Source organism: Leucopleurus acutus, assembly GCF_964270905.1.
Source record: "Leucopleurus acutus genome assembly, chromosome: 1".
NCBI lineage: Eukaryota > Metazoa > Chordata > Mammalia > Artiodactyla > Delphinidae > Leucopleurus > Leucopleurus acutus.
This window is the reverse complement of record NC_139142.1, coordinates 183,342,458-183,365,925: the sequence shown is the minus strand read 5'-3', so window position 1 is coordinate 183,365,925 and position 23,468 is coordinate 183,342,458. Positions and strand designations below refer to the sequence as shown.

At 38.8% G+C, this 23,468-nt stretch overlaps 1 protein-coding gene across 7 annotated transcripts in view; it reads left to right on the top strand.

The window, feature by feature from the left end:
* Positions 1-23,468, top strand: part of USP6NL (USP6 N-terminal like) — a gene marked incomplete at its 5' end in the record, with an annotated part of 143,945 nt that overhangs the window by 108,386 nt on the left and 12,091 nt on the right. For all 7 annotated transcript variants that reach the window (XM_082852428.1, XM_082852425.1, XM_082852430.1 and 4 more), the window contains 8 exons: positions 3,151-3,258; positions 11,811-11,920; positions 14,059-14,107; positions 15,727-15,847; positions 18,765-18,859; positions 19,517-19,582; positions 19,675-19,774; positions 22,493-22,645. In XM_082852428.1, coding sequence (XP_082708554.1) covers positions 3,151-3,258; positions 11,811-11,920; positions 14,059-14,107; positions 15,727-15,847; positions 18,765-18,859; positions 19,517-19,582; positions 19,675-19,774; positions 22,493-22,645 — 802 coding nt within the window. The remainder of the gene's footprint in view (positions 1-3,150; positions 3,259-11,810; positions 11,921-14,058; positions 14,108-15,726; positions 15,848-18,764; positions 18,860-19,516; positions 19,583-19,674; positions 19,775-22,492; positions 22,646-23,468) is intronic.

Below are 23,468 nucleotides of genomic sequence, written 5' to 3'. Positions count from 1 at the left end.
AATAGCCTGAAGCAGGAGCAGGAAGATGGAATTCTTGGCCTAGGCAGGCCACTTCTTTGTCCCTTGATTCCCTTCCTTTTAAACTGGAGTAGCACCTGCCCTGCCGACATTACAGAGCTGTCCTAGAAGGTGTGAGATACTGCTTTGTCAATTGAAAGATTCTCAACAAATGAAAACTGTGCTACTGTTCTGGAGAATAAGCAGATTTTATTATAATTGTTGTGCTTTGATACGATTCCTACTTTGTTTTACAAAATTTCCAGAATTTCTACAATAGTTGAAAATTTGTGAGGAAAGATCTGTAACCACAGTGTCAGTCTGTCATGTAACAGTAGAAGTATTTGAAAAATAGTAACTATAATTTAAAATGCTTATTTTAAGATCTCATGATTTGATTCTTTTTCTACTGTATCTTACTTTGTATACATGTTTCATCTCTTTACCTTTCACAGCTTGAATCCAGATACATCCCTTTTTATATTCCTTTTGGGTTTTGATTATAATTTTATTTTATTTTACAATTTTATAATTTTATTTTTAATGCTTTCTGCTCTTCAATTTCATTAATATTTTCCATTCCATGTATTTTAGTAAGTCCAGTTAAGCAGGACAGTAGATATACTACATAACACCATGGTTTTAGAAAGATGGTCTTTGCTTTTTATAAAATATAAAATCAGTATCTTCTACTAACTGGTAACATCTTCTGTGTGTCTTTGGGCAAGTTACTGAATCTTTTTGTGATTCACTGTCAGCATTTGTAAAATTGGGGTAATAATATCTCATAGAATTATTAATATCATTGAATGAGACAACATATGTAAATAGTTTTAAACAGTTTCCTGTACATAGTAAATGCTCAGTAAAAGTTGGTTTTAACTGTTACTGTTGATGATGATAATGACAGTGCATCAGAGTTTCTTTTTGAGCCTTTTCTAGACGTGCCTCATTTTTCGTTTTATCCCTGGAATAACACTAGGACCATTAATTTTTTATTTCTACCTGAAATCTTTCTATTATTTCTTCTTCATTGAATCATGGCAATTTAATGTTTTGTTTTTCTAAATCTAGATTTAACTTTAGGATAAACAATGAACGGTAATTTATGTACAGTTGGTGAATACAGAATTGAATGAAAGCAGTAAATAATGTCCAAAACCTTTGTAAGTGATACAGTATAAGAAATGCATGTGGTTCCTATCTTACTCATTGAAAAACATCCATCTAATGGACATTCATGTCCATCAAAGTTTATCTGTTTACCTGCCATCACGTTTTACTTGACTATCAAAATTTCACTTTTCACATTTGCAATAATTCCCACATTCTGCTATTCATATTAATTGCTTTCAGTTTAACATCCTTACTCTAGAAATTCAGGAGATAATTTGAAGTTACTTTTAGTGGATGATATTCCTTTAAAAAGTTAAGTTTAGGGGCTTCCCTGGTGGCGCAGTGGTTGAGAATCCGCCTGCCGATGCAGGGGACACAGGTTCGTGCCCCGGTTCGGGGAGATCCCACATGCCGCGGAGCGGCTGGGCCCGTGAGCCATGGCCGCTGAGCCTACGGGTCCGGAGCCTGTGCTCCACAATGGGAGAGGCCACAACAGTGAGAGGCCCGCGTACCGCAAAAAAAAAAAAAAAAGTTTATCATAATTTTGAAATGAATATAGATGATAAACTTTCTTTGGAAAGTAAATCTTAAATTCACTTTTTTTTAAACCACACTGTTTGCAGTTAATGGTGGTAAATGTTTAGTACATGGGAAATGTTGAAGAAGCAGAGTCCAGTTTATACAAAGCCTTTCTGTACATATTCTTCCAGTTACATCTACCGCATAAGTTAAAACTTCAGTGTTTCTAGTCACTGTCTGCTGGAATTTCAAATTTGAGACTTACTGTGTTTATACCAAGAGAACAAAACTGAGATTATGTATGTAATTATCTGATTGAATCAACTTCACAGTATTCAGTGTTTCACAGGAAGAGTTATTCTATAGTGTCACTGATTTAAAATCACTGTTTCTTAAAGCTACATCATAATTTAGTTACTAAAGGTTTCATTTTTAAAAATCTAGTATAATTGTAGAAGTTGAAGCTCTGCTTATTAGTTCATAGCTCGTCAACATCTCAATTATTAGAACTTGTATCTTATTTTCTTGGCCGTACTACTTCAATATATTATTTTGATCATAAAGGTAACTATGTACTTATTCTTACCTCGCTCCTGAAGCTTCTGCCGTAATTTGTTTAATCATCTCCTTTTAAGTTTCATCTACTTTTAAGTTTCAAAGTTTCCTTATGCACAACTTTGTAACGAGCATAATAGGTTTATATGTTATTTTGAGTACGTAATTAGCCTTGAGAAAAAAGATATAATTACAAGAATATGGAGAGGTATGGTGAGTCTTAAGATTCTTAGAGTGATGGCAGTGTACTTTCAAGGACCCAGAGTGTTAATGATGCTGATGATTTATACCTAATTTCATTCAAAGATGATGATGCTCCTTCTTGATGGAAATTTATCACTATATTTTTCTGGTCAGATAGGATCAATGTCATTAAGAAGAGGACAGAGGTTTTCCTGAAGAAACGCTCCAGAATTGGGAAGAGGAGAGGGAAGAGGGAGAGAGTGTGTGTTTGGGGGGTGGAGGTGGACTTGAATGAAGACTGTAGGTCACATTGAGTTATGAGAAGGTTCTAGAGAGACTCTACCCTCCTTGAAGGCACTTTGACACAAGAGAACCCTTTTGCTATTTGGAACCTTTTAGATGTAGGAGGGAAAAAGAAGAAAATGTGTATCTAGTTAGTTATATCAATGGGGAGTGTGTAAGTCAGATGTTCACAACTTAAAGAACAGCACTGATTGTGCTCTTGTGCCACTGAAGGAACACCTTTGCAGTGTATGAAAATAACTAATGTACTGGGCATACTTAACATTTTCTTGTTTATTCTGTGCTTTCTCTGTATATGCCTCCCTGTTTGGATCTGAAAAGTAGAGATGAGAGGATCCAAATGTGCCATGTTAAATTGTATCAATTATGAGGAATCCTTTGAAAAGACAAGACTAACAAATATTCATTAGTTTGATTTAAGGGACTAGTCTAAGCTTTGTCAGTTTGTAACTTTCAATTTATGTTTCTTTTAATAAGTTTCATAGGAGAATTTACAAAGGAATCCCACTCCAGCTCAGAGGGGAAGTCTGGGCCCTCCTCCTGGAGATCCCGAAAATGAAGGAAGAAACCAGAGACCTATATAGTGTGAGTACCGAGAGCCAGCCTGTTATTTTGCAACGATCATTCAATGTTGGGGCATATTTGTAAGGAAAATTGACTAACACCTGGTTGTAGCTACTCATTTGCAATGTAGTATTAATAATAAAGAGATTTACAATGTCACTTTTAGAGTTTTTGGGAAAATAACAGCAGAATTCAGTTTATCCAATGGCTGCCTGTGTATGATTGACTGTTTTCTTCTTCTTTCCCCTAAGATAGTTACAGTATTCTAGGTTTTATTTTTTATTTATAAACAGTTAAACCTTTCACTCAGTGATCAGTAATGCTTTCTGTATATTAGTCAGGGCATTAAATTTACCTCCTTGTCATCTCAGCTATACCCTTTCTAAACCTAAATTTTATATTAACCTTTGAAAGGAATAAGAAACATATATCTAAAAATAACTTTGTGCCTTAGAAAAAGTGTTCAATGTCACTAATAAAAAAGGAAATGTAAATTTAAAAAAATTAAAAATAAAAATAACTTTGAAATCTCAGAAAATGTATATAAATAGAATAAATTAAGATAGAATAACTGAAATAAAGACAAATTATAATAAAAATAACTTTGAAATCTGTTCCTCAGAAAATGTATATAAATAGAATAAGACCGAATAACTGAAATAAAGACAAATTATTTGTCATTTAAACCCAACACCAATTATAAAAGGGGCTTTGGAATGCTCTTTTGATATTTTCATATTTATGTATAAATAAGCAAAATTTCATCAAGATGTAAGGTAATAGGGCTTCCCTGGTGGCACAGTGGTTGAGAATCCGCCTGCCCATACAGTGGACACAGGTTCGAGGCTTGGTCTGGGAAGATCCCACGTGCCACGGAGCAACTAAGCCCGTGCACCACAACTACTGAGCCTGTGCTCTAGAGCCCGTGAGCCGCAACTACTGAGCCCGCGTGCTGCAACTACTGAAGCCTGTGCACCTAGAGCCCGTGCTCCGCAACAAGAGAAGCCACTGCAGTGAGAAGCCCACGCACCGCAACAAAGAGTAGCCCCCGCTCACCGCAACTGGAGAAAGCCCACGCGCAGCAACAAAGACCCAATGCAGCCAAAAATAAATAAATTAAATAAATAAATTTTAAAAAAGATGTAATAAATATTGGTTAAACAGTTACTTGTTTTTTATGATGTAAAGAGTTTTTAAATTAGTTGTTTGGACCCTGCACAGAATATAAGTTTTGTCTCAGGATTTTAGAGTTTCAAATTATTTTAGATGGTTGATTAGATATTTGCCTTTAATGTCATAGTTTTAGAACCAGTATTGAAAAATGATATCTGAGAGAAATATTTAAAATCTAACCCCAGCCCCTAGTATAGTGTGCCTCTCATAGGGTGGGTGCTCAGTAAATAATTTATTTAATTAATAAAGAAGAAAATTTTACTTAGCATGCTGTTTTGGTTTCCTGGGGCTGCCATGACAAAGTCCCACAAACGGAGTGGCTGAAAACAACAAACATTTATTCTCCTGCAGTTCCGGAGGATAGAAGTCTGAGATCAGGGTGTCAGCAGGGCCATGCTCCATCCCAACGCTTTAGGGAAGAACCTTTCCTTGACTCTTCCTAGATCCTGGAGTTGCCGGCATCCCGGGTGTTCTTTGGCTTGAGGCTACGTCACTCCAGTCTCTCCCTCTGTCCTCAAGTGGCCTTTCCTTGTGTGTGTCTCTGTCTCACCTTCTAAGGACTCTAGTCATTGGATTTAGGGTCGACCCTAATCTAGTATGACCTCCTCTTAACTTGACTACATCTGTAAAGACCCTATTTCCAAATCAGGTCATAGGCCCAGGTTCTAGGTAGACAGGAATTTGGGGTGGATGCTATTCAACCCAGTACATATGCTAATATTAGAACTGTGGTTCAGGCTTTTTCTACATAGAATAAAATTATCCAGTTACTGTATATCCAATATACAGTAACAAGAAAAGAAATGACTTGCCCACCAGTCATTTCAAGCTTGTAATTTTCAGCGCTATCATAAGCATTATTTTTACTACTTGAGATTCCTCTAGCATTTAACCAAGTCTTCCTTTCCCAGTTACTTTCTTTTACTCTTTCTTTGCAAAAGTAGTGTAAATTGCTGTAGTAGTATAAATTGCTGAAATGGGAAATTCAATGGGAATAAAACTACTTTTTCTTAATCTATTGATACTAAGATTTTTCTCAAATGGTGGAATTTTCCTGATTCCTGAGCCAGTGCTCTTATCTGCTATTTCTCCTGTTCTTTTAATTGTATCTCATTGTTATCTGTCTCTCTGGAGTATAGTGCTCTGTCTCACAGGTGGCAGAGGTCCAGTGACAGTGGATAGCAACCTCACCTGCAGCCTTAGCAAGACTTAGTAATCTTGTTGGCCAAACCCACAGTGAAATTGCTAGTTTTTCATCCAGATACTTTCCACTGTACTTCTGCTCTCAGGTTTATAGGTTCATTACATTCCTATTTCTTTTAAGTAAAATGTTTATTCTTTATTATTGTGACACTCATGGATCTTAACCCACCCAATCTCAGAGTAACCTTAGAAGTTGCTTACACCTCCTTTCATTAAGATAAGAAATATGCTTGATTTCCTATATTCTGCACATTGGCTTGTAACCATTCTAGGACATAAATAATCTTTCTGCTCTATTATTTTTTACCTGCTTAACTGGGCTTTGTTTCTGTTATGAGGTCTTATGTTGAATTTTCTTGTCCTCTAGAGTAATTTTTTTTAATAGATCTTTATTGGAGTATAATTGCTTCACAGTACTGTGTTAATTTCTGTTGCACAACCAAGCAAATCAGCCATATGCATACACATGTCCCCATATCCCCTCCCTCTAGGTAGCCTCCCTCCCATCCTCCCTATCCCATCCCTCTAGGTCATCATCACAAAGCACTGAGCCGATATTCCTGTGCTGTGCTGCTGCTTCCCACCAGCCGACTGTTTTACATTCAGTAGTGTGTAAATGTCGATGCTACTCTCACTTCGTCCCAGCTTCGCCCTCCCACCCGTGTCCTCAAGTCCATTCTCTATGTCTACCTCTTTATTCCTGCCCTGCAACTAGGTTCATCAGTACCATTTTTTTTTCTTTAGATTCTATATATATGCGTTAGCATATGGTATTAATTTTCTCTTTCTGACTTACTTCACTCTGTATGACAGACTCTAGGTCCATCCACCTCACTACAAGTAACTCAGTTTTGTTCCTTTTTATGGCTGAGTAATATTCCATTGTATATATGTGCCACATCTTCTTTATCCATTCATCTGTCAGTGGACATTTAGGTTGGTTCCGTGTCTTGGCTGTTGTAAATAGTGCTGCAGTGAACATTGTGGTACATGTCTCTTTGAATTATCGTTTTCTCAGGGTATATGCCCAGTAGTGGGATTGCTGGGTCATATGGTAGTTCTGTTTTTAGTTTAAGGAACCTCCATACTGTTTTCCATAGTGGTATTATCAATTTACATTCCCATGAACAGTGCAGGAGGGTTCCCTTTTCACCACACCCTTTCCAGCATTTATAGTTTCTAGATTTTTTGATAATGGCCATTCTGACCAGTGTGAAGTGATACCTCATTGTAGGTTTGATTTGCATTTCTCTAATAATTAGTGATGTTGAGCATCTTTTCATGTGCCTCTTGGCTATCTGTATGTCTTCCTTGGTGAAATGTCTATTTAGGTCTTCCACCCATTTTTTAACTGGATTGTTCATTTTTTGATATTGAGCTTCATGAGCAGTTTATATATTTTGGAGATTAATCCTTTGTTGTTGCATTTGCAAATATTTTCTCCCATTCTGAGGTTGTCTTTTTGTCTTGTTTATGGTTTCCTTTTCTGTGTAAAAGTTTTTAAGTTTAATTAAGTCCCATTTGTTTATTTTTGTTTTTATTTCCGTTACTCTAGGAGGTGGGTCAAAAAAGATCCTGCTGTGGTTTATGTCAAAGAGCATTTTTCCTGTGTTTTCCTCTAAGAGTTTTATAGTGTCTGGTCTTACATTTAAGTCTTTAATCCATTTGGAGTTTATTTTTGTGTATGGTGTTAGGTAGTGTTCTAATTTCATTCTTTTATATGTAGCTATCCAGTTTTCCCAGCACCACTTATTGAAGAGGCTGTCTTTTCTCCACTATATGTTCTTGCCTCCTTTGTCGTAAATTAGGTGCCCATATGTGCGTAGGTTTATCTCTGGGCATTCTGTCCTGTACCATTGATCCATATTTCTGTTTTTGTGCCAGTACCATACTGTCTTGATTACGGTAGCTTTGTGGTATAGTTTGAAGTCAGGGAGCCTGATTCCTCCAACTCTGTTTTTCTTTCTCAAAATTGCTTTGTCTATTTGGGGTCTTCTGTGTTTCCATACGAATTGTAAACTTTTTTGTTCTAATTCTGTGAAGACTGCCATTGATAGTTTGATAGAGATTGCATTGAATCTGTAGATTGCTTTGGGTAGTATAGTCATTTTCACAGTATTGATTCTTCCAATCCAAGACCATGGTATATTTCTCCATCTGTTTGTCATCTTTGATTTCTCTCATCAGTGTTTTATAGTTTTCTGAGTACAAGTCTTTCGCCTCCTTAGGCAGGTTTATTCCTAGGTGTTTTATTCTTTTTGTTGCAGTGGTAAATGGGAGTGTTTCCTTAATTTCTCTTTCTGGTTTTTCGTTGTTGGTGTGTAGGGATGCCAGAGATTTCTGTGCATTAATTTTGTATCCTGCAACCTTACCAGATTCATTGATTAGTTCTAGTAGTTTTCTGGTGGCATCTTTAGGATTTTCTATGTATAGTATTATGTCATCAGCAAACAGTAACAGTTTTACTTCTTCTTTTCCAATTTTTATGCCTTTTATTTCTTTTTCTTCTCTGATTACTGTGTCCAGGACTTCCAAAACTATGTTGAATAAGAGTGGTGAGAGTGGACATCCTTGTCTTTTTCCTGATCTTAGTGGAAATGCTTTCAGTTTTTCACCATTGAGTATGATGCTTGCTGTGGGTTTGTCATTTATGGCCTTTATTATGTTGAGGTAGTTTCCCTCTGTGCCCTTTTTCTGGAGAGTTTTTATCATAAATGGGTGTTGAATTTTGTCAAAAGCTTTTTCTGCATCTATTGAGATGATTATATGGTTTTTATTACTTAATTTGTTAATATGGTGTATCACCCTGATTGATTTGTATATATTGAAGAATTCTTGCAAAAAAAAGAACAATAACAAAGTAAAAAAATAAAATTAGTCTACGAAACTAACAGATATGTTAGAAGGAATATAAAAATAAAAGTATAGATAAATCAACAACCAGAAGGTACGTCAGTACCACAATAGTAAAAAAAAAAAAAAAAAGAGGAGGAGGGAAAAGAAAAAACAATAAAAGAGGGGGTTGGGAAGGCCTTGGCTGTGTAGGGCGGGGCCTAAGCAAGGGTGAGGTTTGGGCAGTGGGCGGGGCCAAAGCTCAGGACCCACAGGGCTGGAAAAGGCTGTGAGGGGTGAGGCTTAGGCTCAAGGAACAGAAGGGGCCCAGGCGTGCCCCCCGCCCCTGCCTGGTCTCAGCTGTCAGGGGATCCCACCTGGGAGCCCAGCAGGCTCCCCGTGCCTGAGTGGGTGGGGCAATCGCCCTCCGCTTCTCTCCCCTCCCGCTCTTCCTGGAGAGTCCCTCCCGGCTGCCTCTCCCGATCTCCCCGGCCTCGGGGGCGCCGATCCTGTCTGGCCTCCACTTCTCCTCCCGCCTCAGTCCCCCTATGTCCTACTGGTTCACTTTGGGGTTCCTCCCGTCTCCTCGGGTGTCAGAGCCCCCCACCAGCGGCCGGCAGGTGCTTTAGTGGGGAGGTGCTAACTCCGCGTCTTCCCACACCGCCATCTTCAGGAAAAGTTTTCTAGAGTAATTGACATTATAGATGTCTTTGGGTGTTTTTCTCCCTTTCAGCTAAATTTTATTTTAAAGCATATTTTATCATGTCTTGTCAAACATTTTCTTTCTGTGTTTTGATACCTCATCTTTTACCAGGGGGCCTGCGGAACAATAATTGAAACCTCTTTGCTTGCCGACTACCTTATTTTTTTTTAAAAGATATTTAAAGAACAAATATGTAAAGATTATTATTTTTAAAGCTAAATTTTTGTAATGTCTCTTGGACCAACTTTTATCAGAAATAGCATACAATACTATTTTAGTGGTTGTACGGTTCTCTAGTACAATAGTATAAATATCTTCCTTGGTCTTCAGAACTCTGAAGTGTTTTAAAACACTGTGGAAGTGCTCATGTTTTTAAAAGCTGCAGAAGCTGCCCTTCTCTGAGTTCCTACCTCAAGACACAAAACCCACATACTCACAAAACATTTAACATACAAACAAACATATATTCCAGGAAGCCTTGTTTTTTCCACTTTTAGCGTAAGTCAGGAATTAACAGTTATATATATTTACTAGAATTGGTTTTAACAGAAATATGTATTTCCAGTACATGGTAAATAGGTCAATATAACACATGTATATAGATGTTTAATTACAATTAAATCTGGTTAAGTATAAATTAATATAAATTTTAATCTCCCACCTGGTTAAACATACTCATTTTGTTCTTTTCCCCCTGAAATGCTGCTTAATTGACAGCAGAGAGGGTTTTTTAAAAAGACAAAAACTGCAAGGAATAAGAAAATGGGAGAAGAGGTAACCCTTGCCAATGTTTGGAGACCAGAATTCAGACAAACATTTAGTAATTTTAGCAACCCTGAGAAAACCGGAGGAGGACCTGATTTATGTCTCAGAATCCCCAGCAGGCTTCATAATTGCCAGCTCCAGGTACCTCTGGAAGTGGAAGTGAAACTAAAAACAGTAGAAGTGCTTGAAAGTCTGTTGCAGAAGTAGTTAGAGTCCCTGAGTTCCCCCACCTGCTCCCCACCCCTGCACGAGACGGGGGCAGGGTGTGGGTTACTGTTTGGAGAGGATGAAACAGAAGGCCGGTGGGCTGGAGTGGACACAGACCTGCGGAGGAAAGCACAGAGGGAGTGAATGTCCTGAATTTGGGGCAGCCCCGCCTTTCCCTCCGCTCGGCTCCCAGAACAAAACACCGGCATCCGGAAGCTTGTCCTCCTGACAGGAGCTCAGAAGAGTCTTCTCTAGGAATCTGACCAGCCCAAGAAAATACCCCCAAACTCCTGACTTCAAGGGAAGCCCAGTGAAACCAGCCAGATCACTCTGCAGTGAAGACAGAGCTTGAAGCCCCACGTCTGCACATAGCGCTTTCCATCAGCTTTCTCATGTCTTCTTTCAAATATGAGTGAGGAGAGGAGCTAGGAGATAACATGGAAAATAAGAACAAGTAGAGAAAGCAATTTGTGAGAAACAAGACTATACAGCAAGGAGAAAACGGAAGAGCTATTGCTGGTGTCTTCAGAGGGATAAAAAGAGATATTGTGTCCATAAAACAAGTATAGGATGCTATAAAAGGAAGATTAGAGAACAATAGAGCTTATGAATATAAAAAATGATAATAGAAATGAAAAATACTAGAGGAGGGTTTGAAAATAACAAGTGAAGAAATTTCCCAGAAAATAGATTGTGAAGTCAAAACTCAAATCAATGAGTTTTTACGATTGAAAATATCCATCAAGTGCCCAAACCTGTGGCTAAAAATAGATCCAAGCCAAGCACAGAAATTGCAAGTTTCAAAACTTGAAGATAGAAGCTCCTATAAGCTTCTAGAGAGGAAAAAATAGATTTCATATAAAGAAGAAAGAATTAGAATGGCAACACTGGAAGCTAGAAGACAGTGAAGGCGGTGCCTTTTGAGCAAAAATATTTTCTGACTTAGAATTCTAAAATAGCCAAATAGCTAAGAAAGAAGATAGATTTATCAGACATTCAAAGTGTCACAAAATTTATCTCCCACACGCCCTTTCACAGGAGCTACTGGAGGACAAGCTCCTCCAGAACAAGGGAATAAGCCAAGAAAGATGTGAGATGCAGGAGAGAGGGGACCCAAGCAAAGGAAGGCCTAGCCGATGGTGAAGGGAGACCCCCGAGACCCCCGCTGAGTAGCGGGTCCCAAAGCTCTGGAAGCCAGGTCTTCAGGGAGGGTGCCAGTTCTGTTAGAATAGCACCAGGAGAGGTTGATGCAACTTAAAGTGAGTTTGGATTGAATTAGTGACACATATGTAGAAAATGAAGCAAATCAAGAAACAAGGCAATGATAAGCCCCAAGGAAAACAAAAACATTGTGCTAGAAAGAAGAAAGGGAGCATAGTGAACTGCATGGCTCAGCTGTGAAGAGTCTTAGGAACACAAACTCCAAAACGCTCTCCATCCAAAATGAAAGTCTAACTGTACTGGCAGGATGGCAGGGAGAGGAGGGGGTGGGAGGAGGGAGAGGAGGGGGTGTGGATGGAGAGAAACCTTTCATTGCGCACCTTTTCATATTGTTTTCATTTTTGAACCATGGAAATGGCTTTCCTAAGTCAAAAGTTTTTTAAAGAGAATTATTTTACCATTTGTCGTAGGCTTTTTGACAACCGATTTCCATAAAAATGTGCTTTCTTCCCCTCTTTTTCCTCTTCAGAAATTAAAACACAGAGCACGGGGTTGTTCACCTGATATCAGACAAATAGACCTTGATGTCAACCGCACCTTTAGGGACCATATCATGTTTAGAGACAGATATGGTGTGAAGTAAGTAAAGTTTAGTATTATGAACTATGAATAGCATGTACAAATAGTCTTTATCAATTTGAAATGTCAATGTTTGGAATGTCTTGTATAGACGATAATTTTGATTCCAATTCTAAGGGTTTAAGTTTTGGTGGATCATTTGTTCCATATTGTGTACAATTCAGGAGCTAATTTAACTTAAATTTTTAACCTTTGACATAGTAGGTGCTATAAAATTGCTATAAATCATTTTATGATCTGGGAATTCTTAAATATATGGTAGATACTTTTATTAAAAGTGTTATCAAAGAAATGAGAGATTGTGTTACTTTTTGAGAGCCATGTCAGCAATAAATATATTCTTAGACCCTTGACTCCATGCAAAGGTGAAACTAAAAAAAAGGAAAATACGCAAATGAAATGACTGTGACAGTTTAGGAATGAAAGGTACAGTTTTGCTGACCTCCTATCAGTTAAGGTTCAACCAGAGAAAAAGAAACCAGTAAGAGATGTAAACTAAGGGATTTATCGTGGGGAATTGGCTTACACAGTTGCAGGGACTGACTAGGCAAGTTCAAGATCTGTAGGGCGGGCCGTCAGGAAGGGCAGCTGGAGCTCTCGGGTGGGCACGAGTGAAGCCGCGGTCCACAGGAGGAGTCCCTCCTTCAGGGAACCCTCGGATCTGCTCTTCCAGCCTTTTGACTGCTTGACCCAGGGCTTCCCAGATTATCTAGGGTACTCTCCCCTACTTCAAGTCAATTGACTGTGTACTTTAATGACATTTACAAAGCACCTACATTAGGGTTTGAATAACTGGGGGTTGTAGCCCGGCCAAGTGGACACGTAAAGCTAACCATCACAGCCCACCCTCGTCAACTTAATTTCCGCATAAAGACGATAAAGGCATGCTTTGCCTGACATGGTACAGCTATTTTACTTACGACTGAAAATATGCTAACCCCCTCCACACGAAAAGATGCAGCGCCCTTGGGCAGTGTTTACTCTTTTTGCGTTGATATGTGTAACCTAAATTCTGTGATATAAAGTCAACTATTATTAAACATCTTATGTTAGATGATAAGGAAAAGAGAAGGAAGAAGACACATTAAAATATATACACAAACATATTGATATCAAAATAAGGAAATGCTCAAAACAGATATAGTCAGCAGTTCTGCGACTGGGCATGTGGTCACTGCTGGTTGGTTACTTACCTTCCCACTACCCACCCCATATTCCCTTTGCCCTCAGCAAGTGCCTCGGCTGGCTGTGGTTCTTTGCCTGGTGGGGGGACCTAAACCTTTATTCCTGAAGAGTCTGGACCATTAGCAGTCCTGCCTGAATTTGCTTGTGGAGGTTATCCGTTGACTTTAATCACAGGGTTTGGTTATACTCAGAGGCACCTTAAGTGTCTCCTGTGTTCTAGACGTGCTCCTGCTTACGTCCACTGTGTCCTAGCACCCCCTCCCCTTAGTGGTCGGGAGCAGTCCCTCCAGCCGGTACAGGCACCTCCTTCTTTGCCTGTTGATTTGGAGGCATGAGGAGGCCAGAGTGGCCGGGTGGCCGTCTCGGCTTCCAGTTCAGTGGAATCATTGTGTCTCCTGGTGGGGACATTCCTCTCTTTGGAGCCAGGACCTCTAGAGCAGCAGAGCCAAGCATGTTGTTAGTGGACCCGAGAGGTAACGGTGTGTGGAGCCACTCCCGTTCCCACCCCTGGATCCTGGGAGAGGCAGCGCTGGTGCTGGAGGCTGATTTCGGGTGTATACCGCCTCCTGGGGGACATGCCCCCCCGCCCCCCGCAAGGTACTTCTCGGAGCTGGCAGTGTGAGTGAGTCTTCAGAAGGCCGGTCTGCAGCTCCGTCCAGCCGGCTCCTTCTATGGGGATGATTCTATAGTGAGAGTAGTTCAGTGAAAGAGGGGAACAAATTGAAGAAACTGTGAAGCCCTTCGTGCTTTTTGCTATAAATCCTTTCTGTCAAATTTAGCCTCAAGTTTAGACTGTATTGTTTAAATTTGAGTTCGGGGATCATTTCCTTATTATAGTAGTTTTATCTGCATTATCTGTTTATCTTCAAACTGTTGTTTATTTTTTTAAGTTTATAATTTTAAAAATATGTGAAAAAAACTAAATTGTGTTCAATGTAAATTTCTTTTTCTAGGCAGCAATCCCTGTTCCACGTTCTTGCTGCATATTCTATCTACAATACAGTAAGTTGGAGCACGCCTGCCCGCAGCTTTTTGAGTTGTGCTCTGAGCACCTGGAGGAGATCTTTGGGCCTCCCTCCTGACAAGGCCCTTTTGGCCTGCATTGCTTCCTCTCAGGACTGGATGGTGTCCAGGTCTCTGTGGATCTTCCTGAGGCTCCTGTGGCCCCCCTGGCATCTTAGAGCAGAGCTGGTTGGGAAGTGGAAAAACCACAGTATGACAGCGAAGCTCACTTTCCCCCTCTTTCTCCAGACTGTTTTGTTACGTTTTGTGTTGTTGTTTGTCTTGTTTTTATTTTAAGCAGGTAGGACTGGAATGAGCAGGCTAGGAGGACAGGAAGTGGTAGCTAGGTTAATTTCCACCTGACTCTTGGTGACTCCTCATTGCCCCGGGAGGTTGCCTTTCAGGATCACATTTTGTTTATTCAGTGAGGTCCAGGTGGGAGACCATATGTACCTACTTGCTGTCTCCTGGAGTGGGCCAAAACGAAGCTTTTAGGTATTAGAACATGTTATTCTTAAGGCATTGATTACTCTGGGGGGAGAAAGATTTGGGGGGAAAGATCAACTAGTGTCGAAACCAGTGTAGATGCCAAATAAATGCTTGTCGACTAGATTCCAGGAAGGACACCTTGAACCTTGGGGTATATCATTTCTGTTATAGTCAAAACCTTTAAGTTACAAGGGACAGAAATTCACTCAAACAAGGGCAAGTTAAAAAGGGATTGATTAAAGGGACTTCTCACAGAAATGAAGCTCAGGGGGTTGGAGCTGGAGAGTGAGAAGCCTCCAGTGAGAAGAGCTTCCCTTTCTCTCTCTTCCACTCTGTGGCCATGTGGTAACTCTGATTGTCTCTGGGAACTGTTCGTTCCACTGGTTCTCTCTTCAGATTGCTTTCTTTGTCTGCTTATCTGTTTTTCCAAGGCTAGTATTGCACCCATGGACTCACCATGACCATTCTGTTCAAGTACATACCACCATCGGATTGCAGTCTCTGTGGCTTTATTCAGTTTTCTTAGAGAAATAAGTAAATTAGTCTTGCAGCCAGTTAATGGTTCCCTGGGGCCAGGTGTCCTCTGCTCCAGCAGCTTTGGTTCACATGGCACAGACATGAATCTCTAAGGCCATGTTATAAGCAGGGATTATGGGGAGAGTGGGCAGTTCTCAGGGAAGGAGCATAGGCTGGATAGGTGCCCCGCAATGTGTCTGTATAAGGGTCCGGAAGTGTAGAGGAGAAAAGACAGCAAATTTGGGAACTGTATGAGGAGAGAAATTTGCCAGCATCTGAGCAAAGAAGAGGACTATTGAGCTGAGAATCACACACAAAACAGAAAAATAAACAGCCTTTACAGAAGGTGTAATGGTACTTACTGAACAGGGCTCAGTAAAATCCACGTAGGTTAGGCTTGCCTGTACTTCTTCGTTTATTCTCCAATACCAGGTGCATTCTCTGATAGTATGTGGCTCAGTGCTGTTGAGATTGTAATATTTCTCTATAGAATTGCCATTAAATAATGTGTTTAGGCATTTTCTGATTATTTTCTACATCAGTTTTTTATATGTGCATGTACATGTAATTCGATCTGAAAACCCCCAGTTTCTCTGTTCTCGTTTTCTCTTTAGGAAGTTGGATACTGTCAGGGGATGAGCCAGATCACAGCCTTACTCCTCATGTATATGAATGAAGAAGACGCCTTCTGGGCCCTGGTCAAACTGTTCTCGGGCCCCAAACATGCTATGCATGGTAAGAAAACCCCATAGTTGATCATCAGCAACAAACAAGGGAGGGAGAAAAAGGCAAATTCAAACAAAGTCAGACTTTGGAAGATGATCGGTAGGGTTAAGTACAAAAAAATGTTTAGGGGCTTCTTTAATTCATTAGTGTTTGTTACTAGTTTCTCATTTAATTCTTCTCTATTTCTAAACTTTTCTGTTCACGTGTATATTCCTTCGTGTTTACTACAAAGTATACTGTTGACATTTTAAAACTCTTTCCTTACTTAGCCCAGTCAGGAGAAACTAATTTAGGTTTAGAAGAATTTAGGAAAAACTGAATTATTGAGAGCTTTTGTTCAGAACTTTTGGACAGTCGTGCATTCAGTGAGATGTCTCCTATTGACTGGATGTTGTGATGTCTGCTTCTTTGTCAAAGAGTATTAATTGAGAAATGACACTTAGGTGTTTAAAGGAAAGGTACACCATAATTAAGTAGTTTTGTATTTCATGTGTTTGTTTCAGCCGTAAAATTGACTCCATTTTACAGTAAAAAGGCTGATAACATATTCTGGCCACTTTATTATTTAATATTTCAAAACTTGCGTAATTTTTTGGTTTTCAAGTTAGAAGGAGGTTTTTAATAACGTTTTCGTTATATTTGCCAAGCATATGCAGTAAACTTTACTTGCGAGAGTTTGGATTGCAGCTTCTCTTGGAAATAAAAGTGGCATTTGTCCGTATAATGCAAAATTATTTTCCCAGTGTCACTGCGTGTGATAATACCAAATTAAAAACAATTTTAACACTAATCACTCTGAGAATGGACCATCTTAGTTCTGTTTGTGAATGTTAAAGCTTTATGTGGTAGGGAACCTGCCACATATTAAAGTAATATTTTAAATTTTCAAAAGTATGACCTTCCATAGACCATAGTTTATTAAATCTCACATTCTTACCATGTGGTTATTGTGGGGGCATTGTGTGTGTGTGTGTGTGTGTGTGTGTCTGTCTGTCTGTCTGTTTCTCCCTCAGTGTTCCCTGTGAATCTTTTAAAAAATAAATACTATCTGCATGATAACTGTTTCTGGTCACTTTGCATCCCATAAAGAGACTCCAGTAGTAAGACACATTATATTGAGCTGCCATCCAATAGACAGTATCATTTCAAAAGACATCTTGAAGAAGAATAACTCTTCTTTATCAGTCTTCATTTTGCTTTACCCTGAGATGGTGTTGCTGATATATCTTGAAGTACAGTGGAATGTTACGGTTTAAGTAGTATGTAATTATGTGGAATACCGCCCAATTTTAGAAAATTCATTCTTTTAAACAAACCTGATAGCTTGCTTTCAGTAATTATTGTCACCAGTCTAATCTATAAAGCAGTATTAATTTTACTATCCTAACATTTTCATTACCAAAGCAGTTTAGGTCATTATTATGGGTAAGTTTGTACTCAGAGATATTTGTTTCAAGGTCTGCCTGTGAAATTATATAACTGAAGGTTACCTCAGTTCTTTGCATTTCCTATATGACAGTGGTATCACTTACAAATGTGTAGAATAAAGTGAGGGCTGAAGAAAATGAGATTTAAAATATCAAGTCTGGGACACCACTGAAAAGTGAAGCAGAGTTGGGTATCTTAGCACCCTTGGGCACTTGTGTATTACTGAAGGGATTGCCTTTTTCAAAATCAGACTTTTTATTGAAATTCTTCCAACTCCCATTCCTATCAAATTGACCATGAAAGTGGCACAGAAAGAGAGACATGGATTTTTTATGGACTCACTTCACTGGACAGTGTTACGAAGGGAGGAAGTTGCTGTCTGGGAAGTTCTACACGCACCTTAGAAAGCGGAGAATTAGCTAAGAAGTAGCCCTTCCCTGAAGATTATAAAGCTGTGTTTCCCAGCAGTGTGTTCTTTGGGTTCTTGGAGGGACGTAGTTTCACTTTTTGGAAACAGGTGTGCTGTGCGGAAAAATGGACTCCAAGAGCCAGTAAGGCTAGGAGATGAGCTAAACGAAGAAAACCAGGTTTCTTTAGTCCATAAAGCAACTTAGAAACATTCAGAAGTTCATATGCATCATGAACATAGGCAAGAAGGGTACATATAATACACAGTATTTCTCCTGGATTCTTTCAAAAACAGAACATTTAGTAACATCTTTCGAAGTTAAGTAGAACCCAGGTTGGAAAACACTAATGTGGATAAATGATAAATTCATTGTGTATGCATCCTTTTTAACAGATTATATAGAATATCTGAAAGGAAATTTTTGAATGAAAATAGATGTAAAGTTCCATGACTTAAATACAAAAAATGAATACTAACTTCCCATTTACAGTTACTTCCTAGAAATCTTATAGATTATATTGTATAATCAGTTGGGATAGAATATATTAACATCGATCATATAGTGGCTGTATGTTTTAGCTGATGTTAAGTATCACTTATAGAAAGGATTAAAAAGTGATAATAACCTTGGCATGGTATTGGAGTAAGCCTGAAAAGGGTAATAAAATGTTTGTTATGTAATGTATTAATGGTAAAACAAAATAAATAATCAAGATTAGAATAACTTATAAAAATGTGTACATATAAGACATGACCCAGTACTTCAAGGGAACAGATAATTTTGATAAATGGCCTCAGTTTCCGTTTTTTCTTAGTTTCCCTTTTAATTCAGAAATATTCTGTCCTCTTTTATACTTTTACAAGGATATAGGAGATCCTTAGCAAACACATACTAGACTGTAAGTTTCATTAACCAATGCTTATACACAATTGTTTCCTTGGAGGGGAGGAAAAATATTGGGGTGATTACTGGATTCGTTGTTCTTGTTGTTGTTGACAGTTAAAAGATGAAAGAAGTATGTTGCACTTTAAAATAGAGATTTCTGTTGGTATTGTTTATGAAGTATTGTTTTTATGTTTATATTCTAGGATTTTTTGTCCATGGTTTTCCCAAACTCTTGAGGTTTCAAGAACATCATGAAAAAATACTGAATAAATTTTTGTCCAAGCTTAAGCAGCACTTGGTAGGTAGATGTGACATTGACTTACACCCACCTACACCAAGAATAAAGCTGGAGGACTTGAGTGCAGCCATTGGTCCCAATTACCCTATTGATTTATAGTCTTGTCCATGTCATTTACTGAGCAGTTGTAATTCCCAGTTGTTCAAAGGACATTAGATTTGTGAAATTTAGTATGGATGAATTATCACAGCCCTAACTCATAGAATCAAACTTTGAAGCTGATATATACGAACAATATAGTTTTTAAGGATGTGTGATTTCTCAGTGATTTGGGAGGTTTTTTAATCACACTAAAGTATTTTAAGAGTCCTACAAACTCATCCTCAGTGAACCATATACATGCTGTCCTGTAAAACACAGTAATTTAGTAAAGCAAGGATACATCCCTTTAGAATATATTAAAGAGAAGCAAAGTGTTGTATTACAGTCCTATCTTATGAAGGGTTTATTCTCAGGGTGATTTTCAAAAGTAAAATTGAGGGAGAAGAGGGAGTCAGGAGAGAAGAAGTGGAACTACTCCAGCACGAAAGAGATTTGTAATGAATGGTTTTGTTTAGCTGTGACAGCTACCTCCAAAAACCTGCCTAACTTTTAGTATTATATTGTCATATTTTGTGTGCTGCAATCCAGAAGTTGTGAAGTCTTTGTTTTTTCCAGGATTCTCAAGAAATCTACACAAGTTTTTACACAATGAAATGGTTTTTTCAATGTTTCCTTGATCGGGTGAGTATTTATTTACAAAGCCCAATCATAAAATTACAAATTCCAGCCAAGGGCAAACTGTTAATCTTATTTCTGTTTTGTTTTAATTGTAGACTCCCTTTACACTAAACCTCAGAATATGGGACATCTATATCTTTGAAGGAGAACGAATTCTTACTGCTATGTCTTACACAATCTTAAAATTACACAGAAGTAAGAAAATGTTTTAATTATAAAGATTTCACAAAAACCTAGCCTTGTTTTAACTTTGATTTCTCATTACCCACCCAAATTCAAATTCATTTTCTTTCAGTAATGAGTTTAAAAAATTCTTGGGAATCAGTGAAATTATCTTCAGTTGGCACTTTACTTTCATTGGTTCTTCCTCATGACCAGAAGCTTACTACATTGGAAAACGTCTTTGATTTTTTTCTCTATGTCATTTTCATCTTCACACTTCAGTAGAATGCAGTGTATATGTTTCACTAATAATAATATTCTTGTTAGTTATTTGTTTCCAGGGGGGATCCCTTATTTCTTTTCATTGATCTGAATCTCAGGTTTGTAGTAGGAAAAGGGAGAGACTAAAGAAGCCAGGCCCCTTAGCTAAAAGGGCTAGTGAGGACATTTTCCTTTACTGTGTCCTTCACCCAGGAAAAAAGCATCCAGCCCCACGCCGTAGACCAGAGTTGGGGAACCTCCAGCTCATCTCCCTGTTTGGCTGCTTTGCGGCCTCTGAAGCAAGTACAGTCCATGTCCACAGTTGCCCAAATGTAACGCAAGGCTTTTAAAAGCCTTCAATTGCAATATTTCAAGGGCTCTGTATATTTGATATGCCGTGCCTTAAGTCAAGGAATTCCTTAAGTCAAGGAATGAGAGTTTCTCTTTATGGATATGAAGAACGTTTTTTGTCTTAAAGTCTCAACCCAACCTTAAAACTTCGGTGACTCGTCTTGTAACAATGCAGAGAAGAGAGTCACTGGAAGCTTTGGAACCTCACACAACACTTCCAGCCTAGGGCACAGCCTAGGTTCACGTTCATTGTATACTCTGCATCCTATCTTGAATGATCATCTCTTCAGTTGCCCCCATAACTTATAAGCTAATTGAGTGCTTGGGGTCATGTTTTATAGTTTTTTTCCCTGCTGTGCTTGGCTTTGTTCTAAGAATGTGTTAGGTGCTTTGATATGAGATTGCTTACTTGAAAAGCGTGGCCTTCAGGAGCATCAAATTATCCAAATTCTAGGTTGGAATGAAACTTTGAAATCACGACTGTATACTTTACTCTGAAAGAAGAGGATTCAGAAGTGTTGTGGTCCATTTCCCTCCCTCCCCCAACACGCAAACCACAACACCAAGATGAAACAATTTGGCAATGAATTATCTCCCAAGACTCAGGGTCTATCGTAACCACAGGAAATCAATCAATCAGTCTCTCCTCTCACCCCCTTTACTTCTTTTCTCTCTTTCTAGATTATGAACTGACAAAAATGTAGAGCAAAAGTATACTCTTAGTATACTAAACATCATTAGTTTACATTAGTTAGTTTAAACATTATTAGTTTAATGTTCCCTAAGCAGTGAGAAAGTAAAAACATGATGTTATATTTCCCTGTAGCTCTCTTCCTCCTCTTAAATTATGTTTTACTTCAGACTCTTAACTTTGACAAGTAAAAAGTTTCTCTACCTTTTGTAAATAAACTTTAAGCATAACAGTTAGTTTATATCCTACCATGTCATTAGATTAAATAAGCTGTGGAAAACCTTTGTCTGCTGCTGTGTATTTTTTCTTGTTAGGAAGACACAGCTCAAGGACTTTCATGAAGTTCCTTCACCATATAAACCTTCAAAATCTGGACCAATAGTTAGCTGAAGCTCATAAGATTTTTTTCTTGTTTTTTTCCCTGATGGCCTTACCAATATTTAGAGACATTGTTACTAAAAAAAAAAAAAAAAAATCACACAGTGATTTTAAACAGTAAAAAAAAATTAGAAGCAACCTAAATGCCCAATATTAGAAGACCAATTAAGTAAAGTATAGAGCGTACAATACAATGGACTCTTATATAGTTAATGATGGTGGTATAAAATGTTTGTTGAAGTGAGAGGTATCAGTGATGTACGCCATCGAGTGGGGGAAAAACAAGGAGGTGAATAACATGGAGAGTATCATTTATTTTTGTAAATTGATACACATGTACATACATCTGCTTGTAGGTCATTGGCTAGTGGATCTTAGCTGATTTTTACTTTCTGCTTTGTATATGTAATTTGAATTTTTTCATAAGTAGAAATACAAATAAAATTAATAATCCAGATTTTTTTTTTTTTTTTTTTTTTTTTTTCAGTACGCGGGCCTCTCACTGTTGTGGCCTCTCCCATTGCGGAGCACAGGCTCCGGACGCGCAGGCTCAGCGGCCATGGCTCACGGGCCCAGCCGCTCCGTGGCATGTGGGATCTTCCCGGACCGGGGCACGAACCCGTGTCCCCTGCATCGGCAGGCAGACTCTCAACCACTGCGCCACCAGGGAAGCCCAATAATCCAGATTTTTGAGAAATTCTGAGACAGTTAAAATACAGACCTAGAAGTGGATGTGCCTATAACAGTTGGAGCTCCGTATCAGTGAAACAGAGAGCACACATGTCATCCTGGGTGGCTCTGGGGGAATATTAATACCCAGGTCCAGTTATTCTTACACCAACGAGAACGTATTTAGCAGCATTCGCCTCTCCCCAAGCCCCCAGGAGTACCTGCTTTTCTCTGTGACTGCTTTAATATCAGAAAAGATGTTCGTCTTACTCAGTTTCGGTGAAATTCACAAGGCCATGTATAAATTGTATGCTGTGCCCTTTTAAAAACATACATCACAATAGAATACATTATATTCTCAACCTAAAGTAGCTGTTGTTTACCTTTTCCTCCTTTCTCAGAACATCTTATGAAATTGTCTATGGAAGAACTTGTGGAATTTCTTCAGGAGACCTTGGCAAAGGATTTTTTCTTCGAAGACGACTTTGTAATAGAGCAGCTCCAGATTTCTATGGTAGAACTAAAGCGGGCAAAGTTAGACCTTCCAGAACCTGGTAAGGAAATAGCCAGACTCTTTATGTGTAACTTACAATTAAGATTGGAAGACACGGTACAGTTAACATGGGCCATTTCTGTTTGAAAACAGCAGCATACTTGTGATGACATCATGTAAATCAGATTTCTTAAAATCTTCGATTTTAAGAAAAATTGAATAAACACATTAATTAAATCTGCCTCTCCTAATAGAGTCCCTACTTAAATTTAGGAAGTTTGATATACAAATAATGTTATTTCAACAGAAGTGACCATGGTGCTTTAAGCTACCATAACAGTAAGCGCTTTTTACTTTCGTCATCTCGTTTTGTGGAACCATACGCAGTAACAGAGCAAGTAAAAGTCCCATTTTCTAGAAGAGGAAACTGATACTAAAATGCTAACTCTGAAGCTGCAGAACCTGCAGACACAGCATTACTGCTGCCACTAGAGTCAGAGTTTCCTGACTGCTGATCCAGGGCTCTTGGCAGTATGTTGCAGTATATATATATATATATATATTTTTTATTTATTTATTTTTTTTTTTGCGGTACGCGGGCCTCTCACTGCTGTGGCCTCTCCCGTCGCGGAGCACAGGCTCCGGATGCGCAGGCCCAGCGGCCATGGCTCACGGGCCCAGCTGCTCCACGGCACGCGGGATCCCCCCGGACCGGGGCACGAGCCCGTGTCCCCTGCATTGGCAGGCGGAGTCCCAACCACTGTGCCACCAGGGAAGCCCTAAATAATATATTTTATTCATTTATTTCAAAACATCTTCCAGGACCACCTGTTAGGTTTTCTGCTAGGTGCTCTGTTGGGGATTTAACTGAAAAGAATGACGTG